The following is a 26,257-nucleotide window of genomic DNA, read 5'->3' as shown; positions in this document are numbered from 1 at the left end:
GAAGGGTGTCTCAGCCAGAGAGAAACGCATGTGCAAAGAGAGAGGGAGAGGACGTGGTGTGATCAAGGAAGAGTAATTGTTCAATTGGACCTGAGCATGAGAAAAAGCTGGGCAGTGAGGCCGGGGCTGGGCTGCAGGGGGAGATGGGGCCTGTCCTAAGGGCCCCCCAGTCTCTGCATGGACTTACTCCGCGGTTGCTGCTTTCTTACAGTCCCAACAAACAAAGAGGCTCCATTGGGTAGATATGGAATACCTTTAATGCCCCGATTTCTTTGTGCCACACGTGGCTTCGCTCTGCAATCGTCTAGAGGCACAAGTCCCGGGGCCCCCGGTTCACAAAGGAGCCTGGGTCGACATGCTCTTCTTTACCTCCAGGCCCTTCTTCTTGTGGAGCCCTGTCCGGGGCAGGCCAGCATCGTGGGCCTGGGCCTGAGCGTGGGTGTGGCCCAGCTCCGAGGGCGGCGGCATGAGTGGCATCAGTGGCGTCAGCTCCTCTGAGGCCGCAGGGTGGGTACAGGGCAGCTCATCAGCCTCCAGGATGGCATCACTCCAGCCCTCAGAGCTGTCACTGTGGCCTTCAGGACTGGTGGCTTCATCCTCAGATATGGTGACAATCTCAGCCGTGTCCTTCCCAAGGCCGCCGTCTAAGTTCCCTGCCAGGTGCTCAGTGGCCCCCGCAAGCTCGCTGGCTCTGTGGACGTCTGCTGCGTGCTCCTGCTTCTGCTCAGAGCCAACTGAAGGGGCACCGCAGAGCCCTGGCACCAGCCGGGCGGGGATCTGGGCTCTGCTCTGGCCAGTCCAGAAGAGGGTGAGTTCTTGGCGGCAGGCAGCCACGGCCAGGCTGGTGAGCAGGGTGCTGGACACCAGGTAGAGCAGGGCGGGCTGGCCCATCTGCATGAGCGCCATGGCCGCAAAAGTGACCAGCAGGCCCACAGCGTAGGCCACGGTGCAGGCCACGAAGTAGACCTGCCGCGAGCGGATATGCACGTCAAAGCGGTGACAGTAGGCCACCAAGAGGCCGGGGACCACGATGTCACCGAAGCCAAGGATGGAGAAGGGCTGGTCACACAGGGTCAAGGCCGAGAAGCTCAGCCGGGGCACCTTGAGCGCCATGGGCAGCCTCTCGTGGCTCAAGGAGTCTGCCGGGCCCAAGGCTACCTCCAACATGATGCTGTTGCCGGTCCTGGTGAGCAGGGGCGTGACGAAGACGAAGAAGACATCAAAGGCCAGCAGGGCCAGCAGGAGGGAGGCACAGCTCTTGAGGGTGGACAGGCGCACACGCCGCAGGATGAAAAGGCAGTAGGCCACACCCAGCATGTCCTGCAGGAGCCATGCCCAGCGGTCCTCGTTGCGGTAGGCGACCCAGAGGACCGTCACCACCACGCACAGGCCGGCCAGCAGGGGCAGCTGCAGACAGGCCCGGCGGCCGGGCAGGAGCCACCGGTATCGCGGCACCACGGACACCAGGCAGCTGTAGAGGCCGGTGCTGGCGCCCAGGCCGAAGATGGCGATCTGGACGTAGACAAAACAGTCGTAGAAGAAGTAGAGCAGCAGCATGTTGGAGGAGGACACGGCGACCACTGCGCCCGTCATGGCCGGCGTGAAGTCCACTGCTGCGTCTTCTTGCTTGTGCCCCTGCTGGGCTGCCACTGCTTCCTGCTGATTCTGACCGCCAGGCCCCCCTCCCCCTTGGGCCAGGTGCCGCCGCAGCCGGTGAGCCTCGGTCACTCCGGCCCAGTAGCCGCCCACGGCCACGGTGCCTACAGCCAGGATGAAGATGACCACCATGTCGTAGTCAAGGACGGGCTCTGGGGGTGCGTACAAGGCCACGCGGACCCCGGCGCCACCATGGGCGTAGCTCAGGACGTCGAGCATGTCGGTGTAGCGGAGCACGGCCACGGGGATGGTGAGGTCTGGCAGGGGCTTGTGGCGGTCCTGGGTGGCCGGGGTGCTGTCTGAGCGCTGTCGGCTGCTGACCTGGCTCACGATGAGCAGCCCATGGGCTCCTCGGGCCTGAGCCAGCCAGCCTTTGGCGTAGAAGCTGCAGTTACCCCTCATGACCATGGCGGTGGTCTGGCGGAGGGGCCGCTGGCTGGGGGAGCCGGGGTGGGCCTGGTGGGGGGAGTCCTCGCCTGGGCACCAGGGTGCATGGGTACCATCGTACAGGGGCAGGAGTGGGGCGTGGTGTAGGTCCCGGGGCAGGGTGACATAGTCGGAGCGGAACAGGACGCAGTAGTCCTTGCTCCAGTTGTCCGACACCACGTGGACCACAGCACGCTCCCCCCGGGCCACGGTGCTGGCAAAGAGGAAGAGGAATAGAAAGAGGAGGAAGCCCGGGCACGCCATGCTCCTCAGGTACCTACTGCCGCGTCCCGTGTGGCAGCTGCCCGCTGCCCCCTCTGGGGGCTGGGTGTGGCCCTCAGTCACAGAGCGGAAGCTTTGTCTTCCGTCCAGGAAACCAGGGCCACACCTATGGAGTCACAAAGCTGTGCAGCCTCTCGGAATGCTGTCCCCCAGCCCTGCCTCTGGGTGCAGAGGTCATCTGGGCCCCCTACTCTGCCTGGCTCCCAATGGAGCTGGACCAGCGAATTTGAAACAAGAGGCGAGAGGATGGGGTTGAGGACCCCAGACAGGATTCTGGAGCCACCTTGCCCTTTATGCACTGGGCAACCCGGGCAGAGGCCTCTCCTCTCTGTGCCTGAGAAATGAGGACATTAGACCAGAGAGTTTCCAAGGCCCCTGGGAGCCCTGACCTCAGTGATACTGTGCACTTTTATTGAATTCTTACTAAGTGCCAGGTTCTTTACCTGTACTCACAGCACCCTGCAAGGAGGTATTACTACACCCATCCAGCACGAGGCTGCGAGCTGTCTTTTAAATCACGCCCCTTTGGGCAGGCACATGACTGGAGTTTTATTCCCAGACTCCCCTGGATCTAGGAATGGCCACGTGGCCATTTCTCACCAATGGAATTGAGCAGAAATGATGGGAGTCCCTCGGGGACCCAGACAGAGACTGTGGGGCTCCTCGTCCATCCCTTTCCTTTTCTCACAAATCAGTCACGGACAGGCCACTGACTATGGAGAGGAGGGCGTTGTCCTAAGGGATGGGGAAAAAGGGAGCGAAAGGAACCAGGTCCCTGGATGCTCACCGCGGACTGTTAGATACATTATCTTCCTTAAGCCACTGGCTTATTATGAGTCTCTTTGTTACAGCAGCTTAAACTTACCTGAATACCCCCACTTCATGGATGTGTAAACCGAGACTCAGAGAAGCCCACCCCATGGGCCCCAGCCCCGGTTCCCAGATCCAGCTCTCACACTGGACATGACCCTTAGGTCTTGCCCTGTCCAGGGAACTGCCTGGGGCCTGCCCGTCTCCCTGATGGCTTGATTGCAGCTCTGATCTCTGGCCCAAGGCCTCACCCGCTGCTCGTTCTTGTCCTTCAGGCCCTACCTCCAAGGGCAGCTCCACCACGTCCAGGAGGCTCTAGGCCCTGTTCTTTTTTTTTGTCTTCGTTGCTGTGCGTGGGCTTTCGCTAGTTGTGGCGAGCAGGGGCTACTCTTCGTTGCGGTGAGCCGGCTTCTCATTGCAGTGGCTTCTCTGGTTGCGGAGCACGGGCTCTAGGAGCGCGGGCTTCAGTAGTTGCGGCACGCGGGCTTCAATAGTTGTGGCGCACGGGCTTAGTTGCTCCGCGGCATGTGGGATCTTCCCGGACCAGGGCTCGAACCCGTGTCTCCTGCACTGGCAGGCGGATTCTTAACCACTGTGCCACCAGAGAAGTCTCTGGGTCTTTTAAAAAACCAAAGACTAAGACAGCTACTGGGGTAGTATTATAAAAAAAAATAAAATAAAACAGATAATAACAGGTTTGGGCACGGATACGGAGAAATTGGAATTCTCGTATGTTGCTGGCGGGAATATTGTAAATGGTATAGTCACTGTGGAAAACACTTGGCGGTTCCTTGATAAGTTAAACAGAAAGTCACCATATGACCCAGCAATTCCACTCCTGGGCATATACCCAAAAGAATGGAAAACAGGTGTTCAAACAAAAACTTGTACTTGAATGTTTGTAGCAGCACTCTTCACAATAACTTGGAATAGATGAAAAGAACCCAAATGTCCTTCAGCTGATGAACGGATAAAGAACGTGTAGTCTACCCGTACAATGGAGTATCATTCTGCCCTACGAAGGAGTGAAGTTCTGATGCACAGTACAATGTGGAGGAACCTTGAAAACATGAAGCAACGGAAAGAAGCCAGACACAAAAGGACAAATATCACATGACTCCACTTTTATGAAATTTCCTGAATAGGCAAATCGTAGAGACAGAAAGCAGGTTGGTGGTGGCTGGAGGCTGGGGGAGGGGGGGAGGGGGAGTGACTGCTCAATGCGTTCGGGGTTTCATTAGGGTGATGAAAAGGTTCTGGAACTGGATAGAGGTGACGGTTGCACAGCACTGTGAGTGTATTTAATATGTTGAATCGGATGAAATGGTAAGTTTTATACTGTGTGTGTTTTACCACAATTTTCAAAAGAACAAAGCAAGGAGCAGCTCCGGGCCCCTCCAGGGCACTGTGCTCAGGAGAGGCCTCATTGTAATTCTTCTGGACCCAATCAGACCAGCATATGCCCCTATTTGGGGTTCAAAAACATGGGCCCCCCAGAGCCTGCTTCTGCCTCTCCCCCACCCCGATCTACCCTTAGGCTCCTGGTGGTCTGGGCTCAACGAATTCTCTGGAGGCTCATTTCCTTTGAGGCTCTTCCTGGGACGCAGCTCACAGAAGGGTGTCTGTCCAATTGCTGCTTCCCCAGATCGCGCCATCCCACCTCCCAGCACCAGCCCCCAGCCCCCAGCCATGGAACTGCTCCTCTCTGTGGCTGCTTGTTGCCCTGACCACGCCCTGCAGGATGCCCTGGTAGGCGTGGTCACACAAGTGGCCGACGCCCACTCCCCAGGCTGTGTTTCTGCTCTAAGACTCTGCATCACCCACTCTCCCCTGCGCCCTCCCCAGATTCCACCCCTTTCCTTGAGGGCAGCCCCCTGATCTGAAGCTTCTGTTCCTTCCCCACTGCCCCCCTTAGCTATGGCCTGGGCTCTCAGGGTCGCTGCCCAGGGCAGGCCAGGGGCAGTGTCTCTGCCTTCTGTGTGGGGATGTAGGTGGCACCTGGAACACTTATCTTTATCCACTCAGGGCAGAGAGGGCAGCAGGTCCCAGGCAATGGGTCTCAGCCCAGTGGGGTTGCTCAGGAAGTGTGGGATGGTGCCCAGCTCACCGGGCCCGTGCACTGCCCTTGTTTCCTGGCCCAGATCTGTCCTAGCTGCATGTTCTAGAGATGGTACAGACCCCGAGAAGGGACCAGATTACCGTCTTCTCCTTCCCCCGAAACCCCAGTAATGAAAGCAAGAGAGGCAGGAGCACGCTGCTTCTGCCCCCACCTGCCTTGGACCAGTGGGCAATGAGGCTGGGCAGCAGGCATCTGTCCTGGACCCCTTGGAGGGGCAGAGGGGGTGGGTGGCAGCCTGGTGGCCAAAGGTGGTCTCTGGAGTTATTTCCAAATGATGATCTCATTGGTGTTTTCAACACACCGAGAGCTTTGAAAACTATACTTGGTCCAGGACTCTCTTGACCCAAGCCTGCCCAGCAGGGTCTGCGGGGTAGTGGGGCCGTGGAAGGTAGGAAAGAGGAGGTGATGCTCTGAAATGGAGCAGGGACAGGGCTGGGGACGCCGGGAGGCAGGCAGTCTGGGACTGGCCTGGAGGCTGGGCTGGCGGATTAGGCAGTGGGCCCACCTGAGGCCACGCTTGGCGGGCACAAACTCCTGCATCCAGCTTCGTCTCTGAACACCGTTCGTCCACAAAATTGGAGAAACTGAAGAATTTCCGTAGGAAGAGGATTGGACGGAGCAGTGGGTCAGGGAGAAGAACTCTGCAAAGAACTCCTGCTGCACAGGGGTTAAACACCGTGGGGGCCAAGTGAGGCCAGACTGGGTTCACATCCAGCCATACCACTGCTGGGCACGTCCCAACCTCTCTGGGCATTGCTTTCCCCATATGTTAAATGGGGATAACAGCTCCTTCCTCATAGGGTGGTATGAAGAGTAGATGAGACCAGTATGTAAGGGGCTTAGCAAGGGGGCTCCCGGTGAGCGTCAGTGATAGTATTGCTGAAATGTAGGAAGCACCCCCTCTGTTTGAACCAAGGGTGGGCAGGTCAGTTTGAAGTCAGGGGGCTGGATGAGATGAGCTTGAGAGACCCCTGAGCTGGAGGCCAGTGACACCCTCACATGGGCTGGGCAGGGAGACCCACAGAGGCTTCTGGTGACCTGGGCTGTACTGTTTGCAGTTAAGCATCATTTTAAGGAGTGGAGGGGAGCAGGATGTTGGGAAGGTGGGGAAGGGGTTGCCGGATATACAGAACCCTCATCGCTCCCACCCAGCTGGGCTCAGCAGCCAGACACTGGCCGGGCCGTCTTTGGGCCGGTTTCATCTTTGCCTGGGACACGGCCCCGATCTGAATCCCCGAGGCCTCCTCGCTGTCCCCTCCCTCCAGAGCTGCTTTATCAGTCCTGCCCTCCCCAAACCCAAGCCCAGTGACTTCAGTCAACTGATGGGGTAGAAAGAGGCCTGGATTTGGAGCCAGAGACCTTTGATCTCAGGGGAGTCGCTTGGCCTCAGTTTTCTCGGCTGTAAAATGGGCTGGTTCTGTTCCCTACTTCCGTGAATGCTATAAAGGATTTTGTGGATTGCAAAGCAATCTACAAATGTCCTCAATTAATTATTATCTGGATTCCAAAACCTCCCTCCCTCCTCGATCTGCACCCTCTGCCCTGACTTCCGGTCCCAGGGTGTCTGTCAGGGTCCCAGTCTGGGTCCCATCAGCAGCAGGGGGACTGAGGAGGCCTTGCGGGGGAAGCCGAGGACCCCAAGGCAGGGGCTATAGCTTCACACTCAAGGAGGGGGGAGCCAGAACTGGAAAACCCAAACCCCACAGGGTGCTTTTTCCTGTACTGGTGATCTGTGCCCATGAGGGAGGGACCCAAGGAGAAAAGGGCTCAGGTGGGGGAACTTTTAGGGAACTGCAGCCTCTGAGTGTGGCATGGAGAAAAATTCTTCCCAGCTTGAGAGAGGGGCCTGTCCCGCAGTGATCTCCACCCTGCAGCTGCTCGGCCCCTTCCCACAGTGGGGTGACATGTGTGTCTGTTGGCCCATCACACAGCCACAGCCCCAAGGGACCTCCCTTCCCACCCACCCACAAGTCGAAGCTCGGGGCAGAATGACTCAGAAATCCCATCGGGGGCCTGCCTTGACTCCTGCCCTGCAGCCCATGGAAGGGTTAAACTCGGCACACCTGCCCCTGGCAGGAGGGGCTGCGGTTCTTTGCAGCCCAGTTGTTTCCGGCTGTGCTGCAGCAGCCCCTCCACCCTTCCAGTCTCTGGACGAGAGGGATCCTGAGGTTCACCTGAAACAGCGCCCACGGCCCAGGGACCCCTTGCGGCTTCTGTGATGAGCCCCAGCCTCGCCTTGGATGTCCTCCCACGACCTTCCAGAGCCGGCAGCTCTGAGCTTTGCAGCCTGTGTGGCGTACGTCCTGGGGGTGCTGCTCGCCTGCCCCCGCCCACAGAGCTGAGAGCACAGTAGGCATGCAGAGGGTGCCCATCAGCTAAAACAGCCTGGAGGCACAAGCAGGAAAAGGGGCACCGCCCCAGCTTGGCCCCTTCAAGACCCCTTGCCTATAAAACCCCCTCACAGTCGCCCCCAGCCCCTCTCAGGCTCCTCTGTCCTTGGGATGCCCCCAGCCCCCCACACCCCAACATTGTCCATGAAATGCCTTGCTTTCTCACTTCTCCTTCATTGGGTGGAAGGCAACGTTGAGAAAGGTGCCTCACTTGTGGCCATTTGAGACTCAAGTCACTTCTGGTCCCCCTTGTCAGCTAGGACCCTTTGTGCGGCTGTCCCACCCCAGCTGCTCTGGAAGCTGTCAGCATATCTCCGTCTTGGTGCCCCTGGTCCTATTCTCATGGCTTCCTCTGCTCAGCTGGTCCCCCCATCTCCCTCCTTAAGGGGACAGCGCTTGGGGAGTTAGCAGAGCAGGGTACCCCACATGGCCTTCAGGGACACCTCCAGCTCCTCCCTCGGGGAGCAGTCAGATCCTCACCCGCTGGACCTCCCCTGCCCCAGTCGAAGCTGCGGGGCTCCCAGCATCGCGGTCATGTGTCTGTCCTGGTGTCCTGATAGCACACGCACCCGTGTGCACGTGTGCGCATGCACTCGTGCATACACACACACCCCTGTGTGGCCCTCTTTCCGGGTCAGAGACTCAGAGGCAAGGCCCGGGCCTGAGTGTGTTGGGTGGAGCGTCTGTGCCCCAACCACCTCCTGCCCCGAGGACGTGGCCCACGTTGTGCCCGGCACGCTCCCGGACTCCGCAGGAGGTGCAGGGATTTACTGTCCCCCAGGAGCTGGTGGATACACATCCCTCACCCCTCCGGTGGGACGACGCAGGTGTGGGTCCCAGCCGGCTCTCCCAGCTTCCGCAGCAGGACTGCCTGCAGCTGCCCACGGTGGTGGGCGTGTGCGCCCCTACCCTGGAGTTGGCTCTCGAAGCCTTGTTTCTTGGTATGCTTCTGGGGTTTCCATGCTGAGACAGCATTCAAGCCTGTTCGGCCTCCCCTGCTTCCTAATTCCTTCCTGTTCCCAGCTTATCTCCTCCCCTGGGGCTGGGACACACTTCGGTCTGGTCCCACTGACTCACCTGTGCTCAAGCTGTGCCCGGCCCGTGGTGTCCGCCACCTTCTCCCTACGACTCGCCCCCTTACAAAAGCTGCTCTTACCTGGTCCCCGCAGACCCATGCCCTTCTCCTAAGTCCTCTCCTGGACCTCAGGGGCTCCCCTAGCGCCCCATCATTGGCGTGTGTCTGAGTGCCACTGGTTCCCCAACCACACGGTGACCCTAAGGCTGGAAGTGGCCTCCATTTCTTTGGGGTACCCTCCCTACCCAGCCCTAGCACATACCAGGCTCCACAAGTGCTGGTTGAAAGATAAACATTATTATTTACACTAGCCACCCCCATCTCCCAGCCCCACTCCCCCAAAGCCCTGCTCCGGCTGTCCAGTATCTCTGGATGTGGCTGGGTCCTTACCAGGGGTGTAAGCGGTCAGCTGGCTGGTTGCCCCAGGAGCCACTTGTCCTGCTCTGGGGAACTTGAGGCAGAGAGGGGCTGAGTGCCCCACCCTCTTCTATCTTTGCTTAGCTAATGATGCTTCCCAATGAGGTCATCCAAGGGCCACAGGGTCCCTTTGACCAGCAGAGGGGTTGCCCCAGAGGCCAGGTCACCGAAAACAGCAGGCTGGGTGGCCCCCAGTATTCTCTGCCCCTCAAAGGGAGGCTGGCTTTGGCTGGGGCACACACTGGCTTTTGCTCAAGGACACTCTGTCACCCTCCCACCTCCCCATCATCTCACGAAGGGGGAGACACCTGGGGCAGGAGGTTAAGGAGGGGGAACCCATGTGGGCTGTGGGGTAGTAAAGGTCCAAGGGTGCAAGGCAGCGAGGCAGGGCGTTTCTGGTGGCAGTGCCACAGGGTCACATGAATTTCCGGTGGCTTGGGAGGGTTTCGGTGACGTGGCCTGATGTCTGATGCCACCTGATTTCTAACAATGTCTGCAGGGCTTCTGACAACATGGCCTTGGTTCCCAGTGGTGTTGCAAAGCACTGCTAAGGCCTGGAGGCATCATCACGGCGGCTTGAACGCTGTCACAAGAGTTTCCCATGATGCTCCTGGAGGAGTGGATGGCCCCGCACAGTCGCTGAGGACATCCCGGGGTCTCCAATGGGCTGCCATCTTGTGCTCTGGACGCAAACACCTCTTGGAGGGACCCACATGCTGCTTTGGATTCCCTGCTCTCCATCTCCACTCCGTTTCTGTTCCATTCTTGGGGCAAAGGGGAGCCAGAGGCCCTGGGCCCGGCGCAGGCCTATAGGTTATCTTCCATTCATCCCGTGGCCCAGACTGCTCTCAGAGGCCTGGAACTCCTGCTCGGCTGGGGGTGCGGGAGGGGCCTCCCGGGCTCTCAGTGCCAGCCAGCTGCTCCTGGGGGCACAGGGTGTGGGAGAGAGCTGGTCCCCTCCACAGACAGGGCGGCCAGCTGAGCCCGGCGACCATCTCCCCAGCCGTGGATCTTGGGGGCCACTCCACGGCCCTCCAGCTCAGACTGCTGTGGACTGTTTGATGCTGTGAAAGCTGACACGGGTGGGGGAGGTGGGGATGGACATGGCGCGGGCCACGCGGGCGCGGATCGAGTGCTTGTCCTGCCATCGGTGCCACCTCTTCCGGATGGCAGAGCGGACCTGTGGGCACAGAGCAGAGCACAAGGTCTGAGCCGGGGTTTCAGGACCCCCCTCCCTCCCCCAGGGCTTCCACAAGCAGCTGTACAGGGGAGCCGTGCACAGGGGGCCACGTCGGAGGTGGCAACATTCACATCATCAACATTGTTGCTTCGCATATTTGTTAGGACAATTTTCTCAAGCGTTCTGAGCAAGGGGTACCTTTTTCAAAGCCACCCAAAGGTGTCATATGGCCTTTGCCGTGAAGAATCTCTACCCTCAACCCATACACACCTCCTGCCCTAAACCTACATACACCCCTTGTCCCAGGGCTCCGCTTCCTGGTTTTCAACAGCCCATTTCACAGACTCATGGATGAGACTGGAGCCCCGGCTTCTGGCTCCCACACCTACTGCCTATGAGAGCAAAGAAGTGGGCTTGCCACCTCGGGCAGGAGGAGGCTACGGACAGTCTGGTCCCAGCAGGCCTCCTGCCGTCCCGAGTCCTGGGGCCCCAGGTCCTTACCTCGCTGTTGAGGAAGCAGTAGAACACAGACACGAAGAAACCCTGGCGTGGAGGGAGAAGGTGGGTCAAGGCACGGGGGCAGGCGCGGCCCCATCCAGCTTCGGGGCTGACCCCTTTCTGTCCCCAGCCTCCCACTCCTCCAGGCCCCTGCCTGGAAGAGTTCCCACCCGAAGAGGTGCAGGGGGCAGTCAGGGCTGGAGCGAGGGGCTGGGGTGGGGGACGGCTGTACCTGGAAGGATTCCAGGAAGGAGTTGAAGTAGATGAAGACGACCCGGGAGACCTCGTCCTCCCCGGGGTTCACGAAGAACAGCATGTACGTGATGCCCAGGAGGGGTAGCAGCACCAGGGTGGCCTTCACAGCCTTCCTGGGGTGGGGCAGGGAGGGGGGGAGGCCCAGAGTCACAGCCCACCCGGGAGGGGGCTGGGGCCTCTGGCTTGGTGAGAAGGACCGGGTCTGGGGGAGGGCTGTAGCAGCTCCCCAAGGGGAGCTGGGGTTTCAGGAGGGACTCTCAGGCCTGGGGGGACACCCCAGGCCCGAGGCTGGGATCTCTGAAGCGCCCCACGGGTGGGGGTGGCGGGTCGGGTTACCTGTACTGGATGGTCTCAGACGTGGTGGATGCCCGGAGTTTGGTCATGAGGATGCGGACGATGTTGAAAAGGAAGATGAAATTGATCTGTAATTTGACACACGGTGGGATGGCCTGGGCATGGGTGTGTGCAAGATGCTGGAGGGAAGGTGGGGGACAGGGCAGGGACTCAGCTGTCCCAGGTCTGCTCTCTGCCCCCTTGCTGCTCTCCCTCCACCTTCATGAGCCCTTATATATTCCTGGCCCTCTGCCCGCCACTTCTAGGTAGAGGGATCCTTTTAGTCCACTGTAAGCCTTGCTTGCCCCTCCCCACTGAGCCCCTCTCTCCTGTCCCCCTACCCAAGTTCTTACCAGCAGGACCAAGATCATGGGGCCCTGGTAGATGTAGTCCGTGTACACCCCAGGCCTTTTGCCAAACCAGCACCTAGAGGGCCACAGAGGTGAGAGGAGAGGGTCACCTGGGTCCAGTTCAGTGGCATGAGGGAGGAACAGGGCTTGGTCAGGCCAGGACTGGAGCCAAAACCCAGGATCTGGATGCCCCAATTCCAACCCCAGCAGAAGGTCAAGATAGCTTTCCATCTGCAGAATGGATAGCGTCCTTTGAGATGTAAAGCTGGAAGCAGGCACTGTGGCAGGGAGGGGGATTGGGGAAAAGACCACTGAATAGAACGGGCATGGGTCCAACACACACTGCTCGCCTCAGTCCCCACTGTGTCTCTGGTGCATGCCCACGAGGGGGGCCTTGCCCTGTACATGTCATGCAGTGATGCTCAGTAGCTAACAATCTCTGAATTTGTTTAATGGCAGCCTGAACGACCCAGAGGCAGAGACTCTACAGGTTCCACCTGTCGTGAGAGGCAGACTTGCTTTTCGTCTTCTTGAGCTTCCCTCCAGCAAGATCTAGGGAGCTCGGGGTGTGGGTTGGGATGAGGCACATAGGAAGTCCCATGTCCTTGCGCAGAGACGATGGACCCTCGGGCATGCAGATCCGCAGTACTTAGATCTCAGCTTGCTTCCATAAACAATAAACTGAGTTGTTTTTTTTTTTTTTTTTGCGGTACGCGGGCCTCTCACTGCTGTGGCCTCTCCCGCTGCGGAGCACAGGCTCCGGACGCGCAGGCTCAGCGGCCACGGCTCACGGGCACAGCCGCTCCGCGGCATGTGGGATCTTCCCGGACCGGGGCACGAACCCGCGTCCCCTGCATCGGCAGGCAGACTCTCAACCACTGAGCCACCAGGGAAGCCCTAAACTGAGATTTTTATGTGAAACCTCTTGACTTTTTCAAAGTTTGGAAGCAATTCAAGTTTTCAAAAAACACGAGGCAGACCAAACGCAAGCTGTCCTGGGGCCAGGTCCAGTCCTTGGCCCCAGAGCCTGCAGTCTCTCTCAGGTCTCACACCTGGATCCCTTCTGCTGCAGTGTCAGAATCTTACCACAAGGTGGAGCTCCAGAGACGCTCAGACCAACCTTCCTCTGTGCTCAGCCACCCTTTTTGCTCCAAGATGCGCCCAGACGCACACACTGCGCAGCTTTTGGAAACCTGTTCTTCCTTCCCTGTACTCACCTTCACACCTGCAGGCACAGGCTCCATCGCCCAGGATTTACAATGCTCCTGTTCTGAGACCCTGGCCTCCATTCTGGAATCACTGCCAAGCCCTCAGTCCTGCTTGTCAGCTGCCCCCCCACTCCCAGTTCAGGTCCCCATACCACCGGCTGTGCAAATGCAGAGAGCGCCAGCCAGGCTGGGCCGGAGTCAGGAGGGATCACCTCGATCCTTCCTAAACGTGAATATAATTTTCCAGGCTCCTTGTCAGGGGTGGAGAGGAATAGCCATGGTGATGGAGGCCGCCTGGAACCCCGGCCAGACAGTGGGTTCCTGAGGCCACTTTGGCAAAGAAGATCCTGGCACCTCCCCTGGCCATCTATGTCCACTTTTTCTGTCTCTGTTTTTCAGTGGTTCTCAATCTTAGCTTCATATTAGAATCACCTGGGCAGGTTTAAAAAATCCTGGTGCCCAGGCCACACTCCAGACCAATAACATCCAACTCTCTGGAGGTCAGACCTGGGCATCGGTACTTTTTAAAGCTTCCTGCGTGATTCTAACCCAAGCCAAGGCTGAGAACCACTGCAGCGGACGTGCAGTTTTCAGGGGTGATTGGGAACACCTACTTCCATTTAAGAACAGCCCCTCAGGACTTTAGAGCTGGAAGGAGTCTGAGATTGTCTGGATCAGTTCCTATTAAATCAATGGAATCGTTTGTTAAAACAAGTCTTTATTAATAGAAAACATTTATATGACATTTACTATGTGCCAGACTCTATTCTAAATGCTTAACATATATTAACTCATGTCATCCTCACACTTTGAGGGAGGCACTATTATGAGGATGCCCATTTTACAGATGAGGAAACTGAGGCACACTGTAGAAACTAGCCCAAGGTCATAAAGCTACTTAATGATGGGAGCCACAGTTCAGAACCTGGGTGGCTGGGCTCCAGGGACTGCCAGTAACCTTTAGGTTGTTCTGCCTGTGGTGAAAGCCCGAGACAGACAAAAGAGCCTGGACCTGCCCGTCCAGCCCCACCTGAGGCAGAACACTGTTAGGGAGACTCAGTTTGAATCTGACCTCCAGCACCCTCCCTATGTGGATGAAGAAACTGTGGCCCTGACAGGGAAGGTGACATGGCTGAAGGTCCCTGAGGAGCATCAGGCAGAGCGGGGCTGGAAGCCTGGATCTCGGGGCTCAGGGGGCCCTGAGGACAGTGAAGAAGAGGTGACTTACTTCTCATTGTCGTAGTACAGCTTCCCAATGGCCCAGGCCACGATGATGGGGAAAGGCACACCTGGGGGAGAGACCGGCTGTCACAGGGCCTGTCGGTGGAGTCTGGGGGATGCAGGCCTGGAAGACCCCAGCGCAGCCCAGGGCCTAGAGGCGGGCAGGGCCTCCCCAGGTACTCACTGGCCTACCATGCCTCCTTTAAGATGTTCCCATCGTCCCTGCCCCCCAGGTAGCGGCGGAGGGCTGTGTGCACACCCCACCACCCTAACCCGGCCTCAGTCTCAGGCCCTCAGCCGGCCGGTCTGAGTGTGGGTGGGGAGAGGACGGCGGGTCAGGGCGGGGGGCTGGCCCGCTCACCCCAGCCGATGCAGATGAACATCCACTTGCGCAGCCGGTCGGTGGAGTAAGTCAGCACGATGGCTGTGTGCAGGTAGCAGCCCTCGCCAAACATCCAGAAGAAGTTGGTCACGTGGAAGTAGTTGTAGGCGGCTGTCACCAGCCTGCACCAGCCCTGCCGCCCGCGCCATCAGAGGTGACGGTTAACCAGGGAGGGGGGATGGGAGGGAGCAGCCTGGGGCCTCCTCCCGGCAGGATGGGGCACCCCCCAGGGTCCACTCCTGTGCTGTGGGCTCCAAGGTCTGGCTCTGGTCCCTCCTCTGCAAAGGCAGCCCCACCCAGACCCCTCCCCTGACCCTGGGCCTGCCCCTCCAGGACACACCACGTTGCTCTGGTGGACTTCCGGGCTCATGGTGAGCTGGACCACGAACCACGTGGCATTCCGCAGGATGAAGGCCGAGATGAGGTTCCAGTGGATGGTGTTTCTCAGGCACCGGATGCTCCTGTGGGCGGCAGGGGAGGGTGGGCGACAGGCGGAAGAGGAGGAGAGAGGAGATGACGGCTAGGTCACCAGCGTCACTCCAGCCCAGATGCATGAATGCGGAAACCGAGGCTCCGAGCGGGGCGGGCTGACTAAGTCACACTGGGAGGCGGCAGCGGCGGCTCTCCTGACGTCCCACAGGCCCCTTCCTAACTGTGGCCCACCCAGACCTAAGCTCCGGGGCAGAGCCTGCCACATGGCCAATGCTGCAGGGACCAGGGGCTGCTGGCTGCTAGGGACGCCCCTTCTCCCATGAGCACTCTTCCCTCCCTGTAGCTCCAAGTTTGAGGCTCAGAAAACATCAAAGGCCTGCAGCAATAGGCCTCCCTCCCAGCTTTCAGCCCTGATGCTCAGCCCCTGCTGGCAGCCCCCATTCCTGGCACAGACCTGGCTGGCACCGCCACCTGCATCCTTGGCAGTTGTGCTGGGCCCAGGCAGCTTCAAACCCAAAGTGGGCTCCACCTTCCTGGTCTCCCAAATGGGTGCAGCCCGGCCTGGGTGTGGGTGACACAGGTGAGCCTGGGCTTTGGCCATCCCCCTCCCCTCTGCAGTCACTGGGCAGGGTTGCAGAGGTGACCCTGCCAGAGGTTCCAAGGGACCTGGGACATCTATATCTGTCACCTGCTCCCACTGAGGTGAGGGAGCTGGACTCCTCCAGCCCACCGCTGCCTCCTGTATCTTACTTCTCCCCGCTGCTCAAGGCTTGGGGGGGGGGTGGCGGGGGACAGTGCCAGGGTCTCCTCACCTGAGCCGCAGAAATAGGACAAAGGCCACCAGGAGGGCTACCAGGGAGATGCAGTGGCCCAGGTAGTTGATGATGACGGCAACGTGGTAGTGTACTTTGCTCTTCTTCTGAGGCAGAAGAGAGGGGCAGAGGTGAGGCTCCTTCACAGCTGTGCCCCTGTGCCCACTGGATGTGCCGGGACAGCCCACCCCCACAGGTGCCTGGGACAAAGTGGACCATGATAACAATAGTTGTCCCTTCCGGAGCCCCTGCTATGCGTGAGGTGTTGTCCTAGAGCAGTGCCGTCCAATCTGAGTCTATGTCTGTCTGTCTGTCCCCCAATCCCATGCTCTGTGCACTGCTCCGTGCTGTGGGAAAATTGTCAGTTAACTTGAATCTCCATATCACATAGGGTTCCCCACCCTGTGCACACAAACACGCATGCACGGCTCACGGATGTTCTCTCACGTTCACGTTTCCATTCAGTCCCAACACCAGGTGGCCCTTGTGGTGCAGACCAACCCTCTAGGACTTCTCTCCTCCTCCCGTTTCTGAGTTGAGCCACCATGCTCTCCATCACCCCTAAATCCCTCCCTGCAGTTGAGGCCCGCTCCTCTCAGCGAGGAGGGGGAAGGGCCGTTGCCGTGGGTTAGCGTCCACAGAACCATTAGAAACCATAAACAACCTCTCTAGGCTCTCTGACTTGTTTCCCGGGTCCCACTCCTGGCCCAGGGGGTCTGCTTGAAGTCAGTGGGGTCCTCTCCCAGGACTAAAACAAAGTTCCCAATGTTATTACTTAATTCATTTCATACACTGATGGAAGCTGGGAAACGCGGCAGGCCCCTTTCCAATCAAAGTTCGCTCCATGAGTGTGGAAGCCCTCCCGCTTACAGAGTATTTTCTTTCCTTTTTTTTTTCTTTTTGGCCGCGCTGCGCGGCTTGCAGGATCTTAGTTCCTCGACCAGGGATTGAACCCGGGCCCTCGGTAGTGATGAAAGCTAGGAGTCCTAACCACTGGACCGCCAGGGAATTCCCTACAGAGTATTTTCATATCTGTTATCTTCTCAAACCCTCAAGGCAACACTGGGGGAAGAGCCAGTAGGGGGTCTGTACCTTATTTTGCAGAAAAACAGGCCCCAAAGTACGCGGACTCGTTCAAGGTCACTCAGCTTCAAACCACCTCTCACCTTCATGTGCAGATTGACAAGATGCTGAGGCAGAAGACGGGTCCCGACCCCATGATGGTGGACTGGGGTCTCCAGGGCCCAGCTCTCTGCAGATTCCTGACCCCGTGAGAGCAAAGGCCCCCTTCACCCTTTTGTAGGTCCCAAGAGGGCAGGGGCTAAAGAGCCAGAGGGTGGCACACGGTGGAGCGCTGGGAACTGTGTGTCGAGTGCAGGAAGGAAAAATGGATGTTGGAAAGGCACTGGCTTTTGCGAGGGGAGGGTCCCTGGTAACCCCTGCCTCCCTCTCCCTTTCCAGGTTCTGGGGTGGGGCACGGGCATGATGATGCCCGGAAACTGGCAAGTATTGAGAACAAGATAAGCTCGCAGGAGACTTTGTGCACCCTTTCAGAGCCACCGGAGCTCCTGGCTCTCCGTGGACCCTCCTGTCGGAATTACAGAATCCACGGGCATCAGAACTGGTCCCAAGGGATCAAGTCCAGCCCTACCCATCTTCCAGATGAGGAAACTGAGGCCTAAACTCACCCACCCAAGGACAAGAGGTGCACCTCTGAAGCAGGACACCTAACAGGCATCTGAGAAGGGGTGAGGCCCTCGCTCCCCTGCTCTCCCAGCCCCCGCTCTCCCCCTTCTGAAGGGGTATCCTCACCGAAGAAGCTCTGAGGCCCAGGCAGCTCTGTTCTAGGGGCTGGTTTTCCTGGAAGAAGCTTTCAGGAACATGACAGGAAATCACATTAGCAGCTCAGGCTCTGGAGTGCTGAGACCCAGCGAGGTGTAAATGGCAGTGGGGAGAGAGGGCGGGAGGGGCAGAGGGTATTCATTGCCATCAAATAAACGCGGGGGGCGGCGGGGTAGCATCTCTGAGTGCCTGGCGGTAGATGCCAAGTCCAGAGACTCCAGCAGATATGCACACATCCCGCCTGTCTGGAACTGACATTTAATTTCCTCTTATTAAATTTTCCACAAATCCATGCTGCGAAGCCCCTGGGTAATGGCAGAGTCTGTGGAGCCCAGAACGGTGTGACGCCCCAGCTTCACACACAGGCCCAGGTGGGCAAGATGAGCAGAGTGTGCAGGGAGGCCCTTCACTGCTCCCCACAGCAGGCCGAGCCGGGGTCCTCTGGTCTGGGGTGGCATGAGTCATTTATTAAGCACCGACTGTATGCCGGGCACTGCGCCAGGGGCTTTACAGACATCACTGCTTTTCTTTCTCACAACTGCCCTCTGAGAGTGTCCTTCTGTCCCCGTTTCTCCAGGTGAAGGGGCTGCATAATCGGCCCAGCATCGGCATCCAGGTCTGCGTGGCCTTAAAGACCCTCCTTCCTCTGTTCCCGCGGTGCATTTCTTGGGGGATAAGCAAGGACCGAGAACAGAAGCACTGTCTTCGTCCTGGGCCCAGAGTTCTCAGGGAGCTTCTACGGGGAGGTGGGGGGCTCATGAGGGGTTTTCTCCACTGAGGCTGAGCGGGGAGAATTGGGCCGAACCATGCAGGGGACCACGTTTGCCTGACTCCTTGAGCTGCAGGGCCCAGGCTGGCTCCCAGCCCTGCTTCTCAGCTGCCACATCAGCCTGATGCAAGGCAGCTGGGGGGTTACGGTGCCGCAAGAGCCTGAGAAGACTGCTGGAGAGGTGGCAGTGCCATCCCGAGATGACCGGCATCACCAGGAGAGATGGCCAGTCACCCGCAAGAGGCGGTCAGTGATACCCTGAGGGGTGTTCTACGATACCCGGAGAGAACAGCCGGCAACATCCTAAGAGACACCCAGTGACACCCTGAGAGACAGTCGGTGACCTCCTGAGAGAAAGCCACCGTTAACTGCAGAAGCAGCTGGGACGCCTGAAGGTCACATGGACACAGCCAGTCCCTGGGGACCTGACCAGCACTCTGTCCTTGTCCAGTCTGGAGACCAGAGACTGGCAGGTAAGTACCCTGAAGAGGGTGGCGCAGTGTGGCACTGGGCAGAAGCCACTCCTCTGCACCCTCACGGACCAGAATCCAATAAGTAATTCTGACCAGACTCTCTGCAGGCACACCTGGTCCCAAGTGGTGGCAGTGTCAGACCTGTCCTGATGCCTTTTCAGGATGGCATGATGGGTTCTCCCCGCCTGGTCCCCACTGCCTCAGCCTCTCTCCCACCCCCCATCCACCCCGTTTTGAGGCTCTCCCTCTCCACCTGGGTTTCCTGAGCTACTCCCTCACCCCACCCTGGGCACTCCAGCCCCTTGCTTCCCCAAAGTGTGGTCCCCAGACCAGCAACGTCAGCATCACCTAGGAGCTTGCAGGAATCTTAAGAAATGCAGAACCTCAAGCCCCACCCCAGATCCACTGAGTCAGAATCTTCATTTTAGCAAGAAGTCCAGATGATTCCTAAGCATTCCAGAAGCCCTGGTCGAACCAACGCCCTCTGCGAGCAGTGAACGCCGGCCCACGAGCCCACACCCCCAGAGCCCCTTTTATGTCCCATCAAAGTGTGTGCCCTCCCAGGATGTGCCGGAGGCCAGGGCTCTCCGAGCTCAGCAGAGTGTAGGGGAGGGAAGCAGAGTGTGTGCAAGTGTCAAGGGAGCGGTGGGGGGACAGGAGAGCTGTCTGGGGCAGTTTGGGGTGTCTCTGCAGTGGAGGGAGACAAGTGTGTGTGTGGGGAGGGTGCAGGCTGGTGCCGGGGTGGGGGTCACTGCAGGGGCTGGGCCATGCATGGAGCAAGCTCCCCGGCTGGGGGCCTGTCCCCTGCTGGTGATGGCTGTGGGCAGGTCTCCTCCCTGGCCTGGCCTCTGGGCGCCCTCACAAGTCTCATTTCACAGGCAGTGGTTCTGCGAATCCATTATCTGCAGCTCCTGGGGCGCTGATGCTTAATTAGGGCTGAGTCCGGGCCCAGAGCTGAGAAATCGGCTGCTCGGTTAATTGGCGACATTCCTCTTGCTCTTTCCCAGTAGTTCCAGGAGGGGACGGGGAGTCTTGGGAATGGGGAGGGGTCTGGCGAGGCTGGGGGCTGGCAGAAGGGGATGGCATTTTCACTAATTAAATTAACTGATTACCCAGAGTGCTAGGCAAAGTGGCCAGCGGGGGCTGCCGGGGAAAGGGTGGGCGGGGCAGCCCGGGTGGGGGTGAGCGCTGCAACCAGGCGAACGGGGGTGCCCGTGACCCCATCGGGGGTGACCGATGGTTGGTGACCCCCCCAACCATCCCCCCTCCCTGGTGAACGCAACAGCCTCCCCTGAGCTCAGGTGATGAGGCCGAGGGGTGGCGGATAGATGGAGCGCCCTCTACAGGCCAAGACGCAGGCGGACACCGCCCTCCCTCCCCCAGGAGGCAGACTGAACGGCTCTCCGGCCTTTTACAGACGAGGAAGCTGAGACTTAGTGAGGCAGAGCTACCTGCCCAGGGTCACACAGCACATGTGCTGGAACCAGAATCCAAACCCCTCCAAAGCCGGTGCTGTTCCCGTTACACTGCCTAAGAGGGGCCTGATGAGAAGCTGGTGCCCCCTAATCCGCCTTCTCCCCCCAACCCGCTGGTGGAGAGAGGGAGAGACCCCAGTCCAGGCAGAAGGGGTGGGAGCTGCAGAGTGGAGAAGGGCCTCTGCCCCTGATTCTTTGAAGGGTGTTGGGGGCAAGGGGGGCTGCTGAGTGTCCCCCGTCAGCCAACTAGAAGGAAGGGGCTTAAATTAGAGCAGGAGAGATTTGGGGGCCCGTGAATGTCCTCTGACGTTCAGGAGGCGCCAATGCAGGGAGGGAGATTGAAGGCAGCTGTGACGTCTCCAGCTTGGTGATGTCCAAGAAGGGGACAGACGCCCGCTTCTCTGGGGTGGGGGAGGGGTGTCTGTCCTAAGGCAGGATGCTGGAGACCTGACCTCCCCTTGGAGACACACGGTCAGCCTCAGGCCCTGCAGACCCAGCAGGATGATCAAAGCGCAGGGTGGGGTGCGACGGAGGGGCTGCAGGCTTCTTGCCTTAGCTGTGCTCCCCGACACTGTCCCTCTCCGGGCGTGAACTGCGGTCCTAAGAGCTGCAGACAACACTGACCAGCCTTTCCCATCCCCCTGCCTCCTCTACTGTGTGCTAGGTAAGGAGTTCCCCACTCCGCTGTGTGCTAGGTAAGGAGTTGCCCACCCGAGCCCTACCCGAGCCCATCTCTTCTGGTTTGACTACGTTTCCCAACATGGGAACCTTACTTCCTTCCTCCCCAGCCCTGGACTTCTGGGGTTGGCTCACCATGTAGATGCTTAGCAACCTGGGGGCTATCTTTGCTCAGGTCAGGTCACTGGGGAGCTGGGCCAACCCACCCGGCCTGGGGTGGACCATACGGCCTGGCCTGTGTGACATTAGATGCCAGGAAGCCTCTCGCCCTGCATCCCAAGTAACTCTTTCGTCTGCCAAAGCAGAACTACTAAAGAGCGTGTCATTCTTTTGGGCTAAGCACTGCCCTACCTTTGCAGCTTCTACAAGGAGACAGCAGAGCCCCAGTATCTCAGCGATGTGAGGCCAGGCAGCCTGGGGGAGCGGCTAACCCAGGCATGCGTGGGGTGGGGGGGGATGGGCAGAGTGCTAGGTGGGGAGAGCTGTTCTCCCACCATCAACCTCACTGCACGCCAAGTCCCTGGTTCTGGGCAAAGGGAGCCGCCTCCAAAGCCCCGGGGTCCAGGCTCTGCCTCACGCTGGCTGTGTTACCTTGTGTGAGTCACTCCCCCTTTCTGGGCCTCAGTCTCCCTCGCTGTAAGGTGAATGGGTTACCCTAGATCAGAGTTTCTCACTTTTTCCCCATCACCCCTCCCCCACACTCCCCCCTGCACTTGTTAAAAATACAGATTCCCAGGTTGTCCTTGGAGAGTTTATCGGATGTTGGGTGCAGCCCTGTATTTGAACAAGCGCGCGGGATGATTCTTATCCCCAGGCAGATCGAGATGGGATGGAGGGTCTCCAAGGTCCCTTCCAGGTTAGATCTTTTAGGCACTGGAATTCTTGGAACTGCCTAGACCAGCCCCTCTCTCCCACGCCCCAGCAGCCTGGGGCCCTTGGACAACTGGGGGCATCTCCCATCTGCCCTTTCCTTTCTGCTCACTCCTTCTTCCCTCTCCATGACTCCCACCTTCCTCAGCACCCGCCAAAGGGGTGGGTGGAGATGTCGGGGAGGAGACACGGGGGACGGAGGTGGCAGCAACACAGAACGACAGATATGCCCATGCGTCTGCCAAACATCACCGTTATTCACTGCGGCACTGTTTGTCATAAGCAAAGATGAGAATAAAGACTGGTTAACTAAGCTATGGAACATCTGTACAATGTGATATTATGCAAATGTAAAATAGAAGAACGAAGATGCTCTTTACGTACTGATACGGAACAATCGCCAAGACGGACGATTATATGAAAAAAGCAAGGTGTTGAACGAAGTGTATAATAGGCAACGTTTGGGTGAAAAACAAAAAAGAATATATATACATAATTGCTTGCCTATGCAGAGACTGCCTCTGGAAGAACTCTTAAGAAACTGGCAGAATGGTGACCTCTGGTGTGGGAGCCCAGTGGCTGGGACAGGGCTGGGAGCGAGATTATTTTGTTTTCCCATTTGTACCTGTTGAATTTTGTATTGCGTCTAAGCAACGTCTTTCTCAAAAACATTTAAATATTTGAAAGGCTCTTCAAGGGCTTTTTCCAGCTCCATGGCTCCTCCCACCCACATCCCGGATTCGAACGCAGGACCCTGGCTGGACCTGGATGTGTCACTCCAGTGGGTGGGGTGTAAACGGATGAGAACCGGTCCCAGTGAGCTAGGAAGGAGGGAGGGAGGGAGGGAGACTCAACTCACCGCTGTCAGAGCCTGCCCGCTGCCCTCTGGCCTCACCCTCCCTTGAGGATGCCCACTCACGGGCTGGCCTAGTTCTGGCTCCCCAGTTGGCTTCTCTCAGCCTCTGGCTCTCCCATCCGACTGGCTGGTAGCAGGCACAGAGCCGTGCTGGGGGCCCAGGCCCAGCCCTCAACAGGGTAGCTGGCTCGGAGCCTCACCTCCTCGCTAAGGATCTCCTGGCATTCTGAGTAGTTCACGCGGGCGGCCCAGGTGCCATTGGCCAGGCACTCCCGGTAGCCGTTGTCTGGAAAAAGAAGAGAGTCAAAGTGACCCGTGGCTCCTCTCCCAAAGAGTAACTGAGCATCTGTCCGTCCATTCGACTGTCCATCTAACCGTCCTTCTGGGCCAGCACAGGAGCCGGCTTGCTGGGGGGCTCTGGGGTGAAGCTGGGGGGCTCTGGGGTGAAGCTGGGGGGAGGAGCTTTCTTACTACCTCCACCTTCCTGCCTCTTTCTGCCCACTGGCCCCCCACAGAGGTACAGTGGTGACCCCAATGCGTGCCCACGGGGCCATGGCTCTGCCCACCCAGGCTGGCACAATCATGCCCACGGGACTGGCCCACGGGCAGAGGCCTGACCAGCTCACCGGGCCGTTTCCTGCTTCCTTGCAAGCCCTTATGTGGGGCAGATTACAGTGGGCACCCTTCTGAGAAATCTCCCATTTTGGGGTCTCACAGGGTAGCAGTGTCTCACGGGGGTGGGGATCACAGGGCAGCTGTTAGGGAAGGTCCCCAGGGTGGCATTTCCCTACGGCAGGCCTTATGTTGGAGGGTCACGTAGTGGGAGCATCCGTGGTGGGGGTCTCTCGGGACAGAAGATGACAGGTGGCAGGAGATGGGAGATGTGCTGGGGGATGTCATGGGAGTGGGTCTCGTGTAGCAATTATTTCGTAATTAGGATCCGCTCCAACTGGCTCCCAGCCTGGCACATGGCACTTGGGAAAAAAAGGCAGGAATGTGGCCCGGGAAGGGGTGGGGGGGTCCAAGCAGTCATCAGCCTGGAAGCCAGAACGTGTCACCTTCTAAGGAGACTGGGAGTTGCCTGTGGTCTGAACTGAGGCCTGGCTTCAGGGCTCTGGGACACCCTCCTTCCTGCCCGCCCCCCGGGGACACCAGGGCCCTGAAACCCAGTAGGGTGGGGTCCAAGGGAGATTCAAATCTGGAGTCTTTTCCTCTTTGCTGGCAGAGGTCACCCTGCTCCACCCTGTACCCCTCTCAGGCATCAGTAGCTCTAAATATGTTTCCCTGAGTAAATTCTGGTCCTGACACCAGGAAGCACTGGCTGGAAGAGGCTTGAGCCATTTCCACCGGAGCCCCTCGCCTGCTGCAGCCTTTCCATGGCTCACACTGACCTTCACCTCACATCACCCCCCCCAGCAGGGCCGAAGGAGGTTGCGGAAGCTGCTTGAGTCCCAGTCCCAGCAGTGGCAGAGCGCCACGAGAGAGGCAGAACGGGGGCCCCCACTGCGTGAGTGCCATCGGCCAGCTGGCCTCTCAGGACCCTCTCCTAACGTGTAAGAGGAAGGGCTGGACCAGCTGATCCCCAAGAGGCCGTCCAGCCTGGTACCTGCCTCTCTGCTGGCATCACCACACAGGAGGGAGAGGATGGGGTGGGAGGTGGGTTTGCGGCTGCCTCCCCAGGAGAGGCAGCCCCGGCCTGGCCTCCAGGGCTGCCGGGCTGAGACCTCCTCTCTAACGCTGCCCCTCAGCCCTTCTGCCGAGAGGCTGTTCTCGCACAGCACACCAGTGGGGAACTGAGGCTAACTGGATTTTTAAAGCTCTGCTCAGCTTCCCTGCCAGTGGACCTGAGTCTCGGCAGAGTTGAGCCCTTGGGCAGAGTTGAAGATGCTGCCGATTCCCTCCTAACTGCTGAATGAGGAAAAAGCTACCAGAGGGCTGAGGGCTCGGTGGCTGGGGTTTCGGGGACGCCTGTGGGGAGGCACGGAAGCAGGGGAAACCAGTGTGTCTGCCATGGACGGAAGGTGCCTGGGACCAGAGGCTGCTCCATAGTGTCTTCAAAGAAAGGGACTTGGGGTCAGAGATCTGGTGCGAAGGGGCATGAGGGCAGGGGTGGGAGCTGCTGCCTTAAGAGAGGCAGTATACTGTCGTGTTCCGAGCTCTCCACCCAGACAGCCTGGGTTCGAATCCTGCCATCAGCTGCCACTAGCTTTGTGTGTGAACCTGGATGAGTCCCACGACTTCTCAGCTTCCTTATCTGCAAAGACAGAAATGGTGCTAACAAGGGTTCCTACCTCAATGGTTGAGGGGCATTTTTAGCTGACGTATACAGGGTGCTTGGAGCTCTACCTGGCATGTGGTGTGAGCTGTTATTCTTACCATTATTGTCTTGGAGCTATATTTCTATAACCTTACCTAAGACTCAGAACATGTCGCTTGTCGCTATCATAGGGGGCCCTGGCGGGGATTCCGGGAGGCATCCCCTTGGCTCAAGCTCCCCTTTGAATCCCATAGGTGGGGCAGGAGCCTGGAGTCCTTCCCAGGCCGGGTCATAGAGGGAGCAGGCTTACAGGAGGCGATCCTGCAAGAAAACAGGCCCAACAAGCCGCGAGTCGTTGCCAGGGAGGAGGCGACTTCCTTGTCTTTAATTGCTGAGCTGAGCAGTCCTCCTGGAGAGTCATGGGAAAATGGATATTTTGGGAAATGCTTCCCATTCCTTTGAAGATCAGATGCAGTGGGAAGGAGGCCATTAAGGGGAAGGCCTAGAGGTCCTGGCAGCACCTCGTCGGTAATGAATTAAAGAGCGCCTAATGATTAGGTACGATTCTGCGTTCCCAGTCGCTACTGATTACACGGGTGTTCCTCGTCATTCTGGCACTGGGGGCACCTGGAAAGGGCAGTCTTCCAGCCCTGCCCCCACGTCAAGTAACCATCACCTCTTCCATCTCCCCTCCTGGGATCACAGAGGGGAGCGCAAGGGAGCCGAGAGAGCACCTCACCCAAACCTCCCACCACCCATCCTGCAGGTGGAGAAACTGAGGCCCGGGAAGAGCCAGTGCAGAGGGTTCCTTAACCAGCGTACAGGTGGAGCTGGGACTAGAACCCAAGACTCCCGGCTTCCACTTATGGCAGGGCTGCCCAATTGAGTTATATGCGCCCAGGCACTAAAGGTTTATTTGGGGCACGTCAAGTCACCTTTGGGGACAAGAGTGGGGGTAGTTCATGGGGAGTGGCTGGGACCGGCTGCAAAGGTAGGCAGGACTGTAGCTAGCGGGTGGACTTGACCATGGGGGCAATGGGGACCCACAGAAGGGCTGACTCCAAGCAAGGGTGTGACAGGGTCAGATGAGAAACTAGGGTTGGAGATTGGGGTACCCTGGACCGGGGCAGTGGCATTGGGGATGGAGGGCAGGGAGGGTCAGACATGAGACTCACTTTGGAGGTGGAAGTG

The 26,257-nt window shown here is 58.6% G+C and overlaps 2 protein-coding genes across 2 annotated transcripts in view; both read right to left on the bottom strand.

Moving 5' to 3' along the window:
- Window positions 1-242: 242 nt before the first annotated feature.
- Window positions 243-2,411, bottom strand: SPPL2C (signal peptide peptidase like 2C). The gene has a single exon (XM_004318885.4). It carries the CDS (start codon window positions 2,344-2,346, stop codon window positions 334-336), a length of 2,013 nt encoding a protein of 670 aa, XP_004318933.3. The 5' UTR covers window positions 2,347-2,411; the 3' UTR covers window positions 243-333.
- A 7,666-nt stretch (window positions 2,412-10,077) lies between these two features.
- CRHR1 (corticotropin releasing hormone receptor 1) overlaps window positions 10,078-26,257 on the bottom strand; it is a 50,790-nt gene continuing 34,610 nt past the window's right edge. The window contains exons 4-13 of the mRNA XM_033847846.2: window positions 23,010-23,095; window positions 15,847-15,953; window positions 14,943-15,063; window positions 14,582-14,735; window positions 14,228-14,288; window positions 11,795-11,867; window positions 11,445-11,530; window positions 11,086-11,221; window positions 10,857-10,898; window positions 10,078-10,355 (exon numbers count right to left, since the gene is read on the bottom strand). Of these exons, the coding sequence (XP_033703737.1) occupies window positions 10,215-10,355; window positions 10,857-10,898; window positions 11,086-11,221; window positions 11,445-11,530; window positions 11,795-11,867; window positions 14,228-14,288; window positions 14,582-14,735; window positions 14,943-15,063; window positions 15,847-15,953; window positions 23,010-23,095 (1,007 nt within the window). The 3' untranslated portion in view covers window positions 10,078-10,214. The remainder of the gene's footprint in view (window positions 10,356-10,856; window positions 10,899-11,085; window positions 11,222-11,444; window positions 11,531-11,794; window positions 11,868-14,227; window positions 14,289-14,581; window positions 14,736-14,942; window positions 15,064-15,846; window positions 15,954-23,009; window positions 23,096-26,257) is intronic.

Source organism: Tursiops truncatus, chromosome 20 (assembly GCF_011762595.2).
Source record: "Tursiops truncatus isolate mTurTru1 chromosome 20, mTurTru1.mat.Y, whole genome shotgun sequence".
Classification (NCBI taxonomy): domain Eukaryota; kingdom Metazoa; phylum Chordata; class Mammalia; order Artiodactyla; family Delphinidae; genus Tursiops; species Tursiops truncatus.
Note: the sequence above shows the minus strand (reverse complement) of the source record. Positions and strands in the feature narration are given on the sequence as shown.

Coding starts and splice junctions, on each gene's coding strand:
- SPPL2C (XM_004318885.4), bottom strand. CDS start 2,346: ATGGCGTGCCCGGGCTTCCTCCTCTTTCTATTCCTCTTCCTCTTTGCC.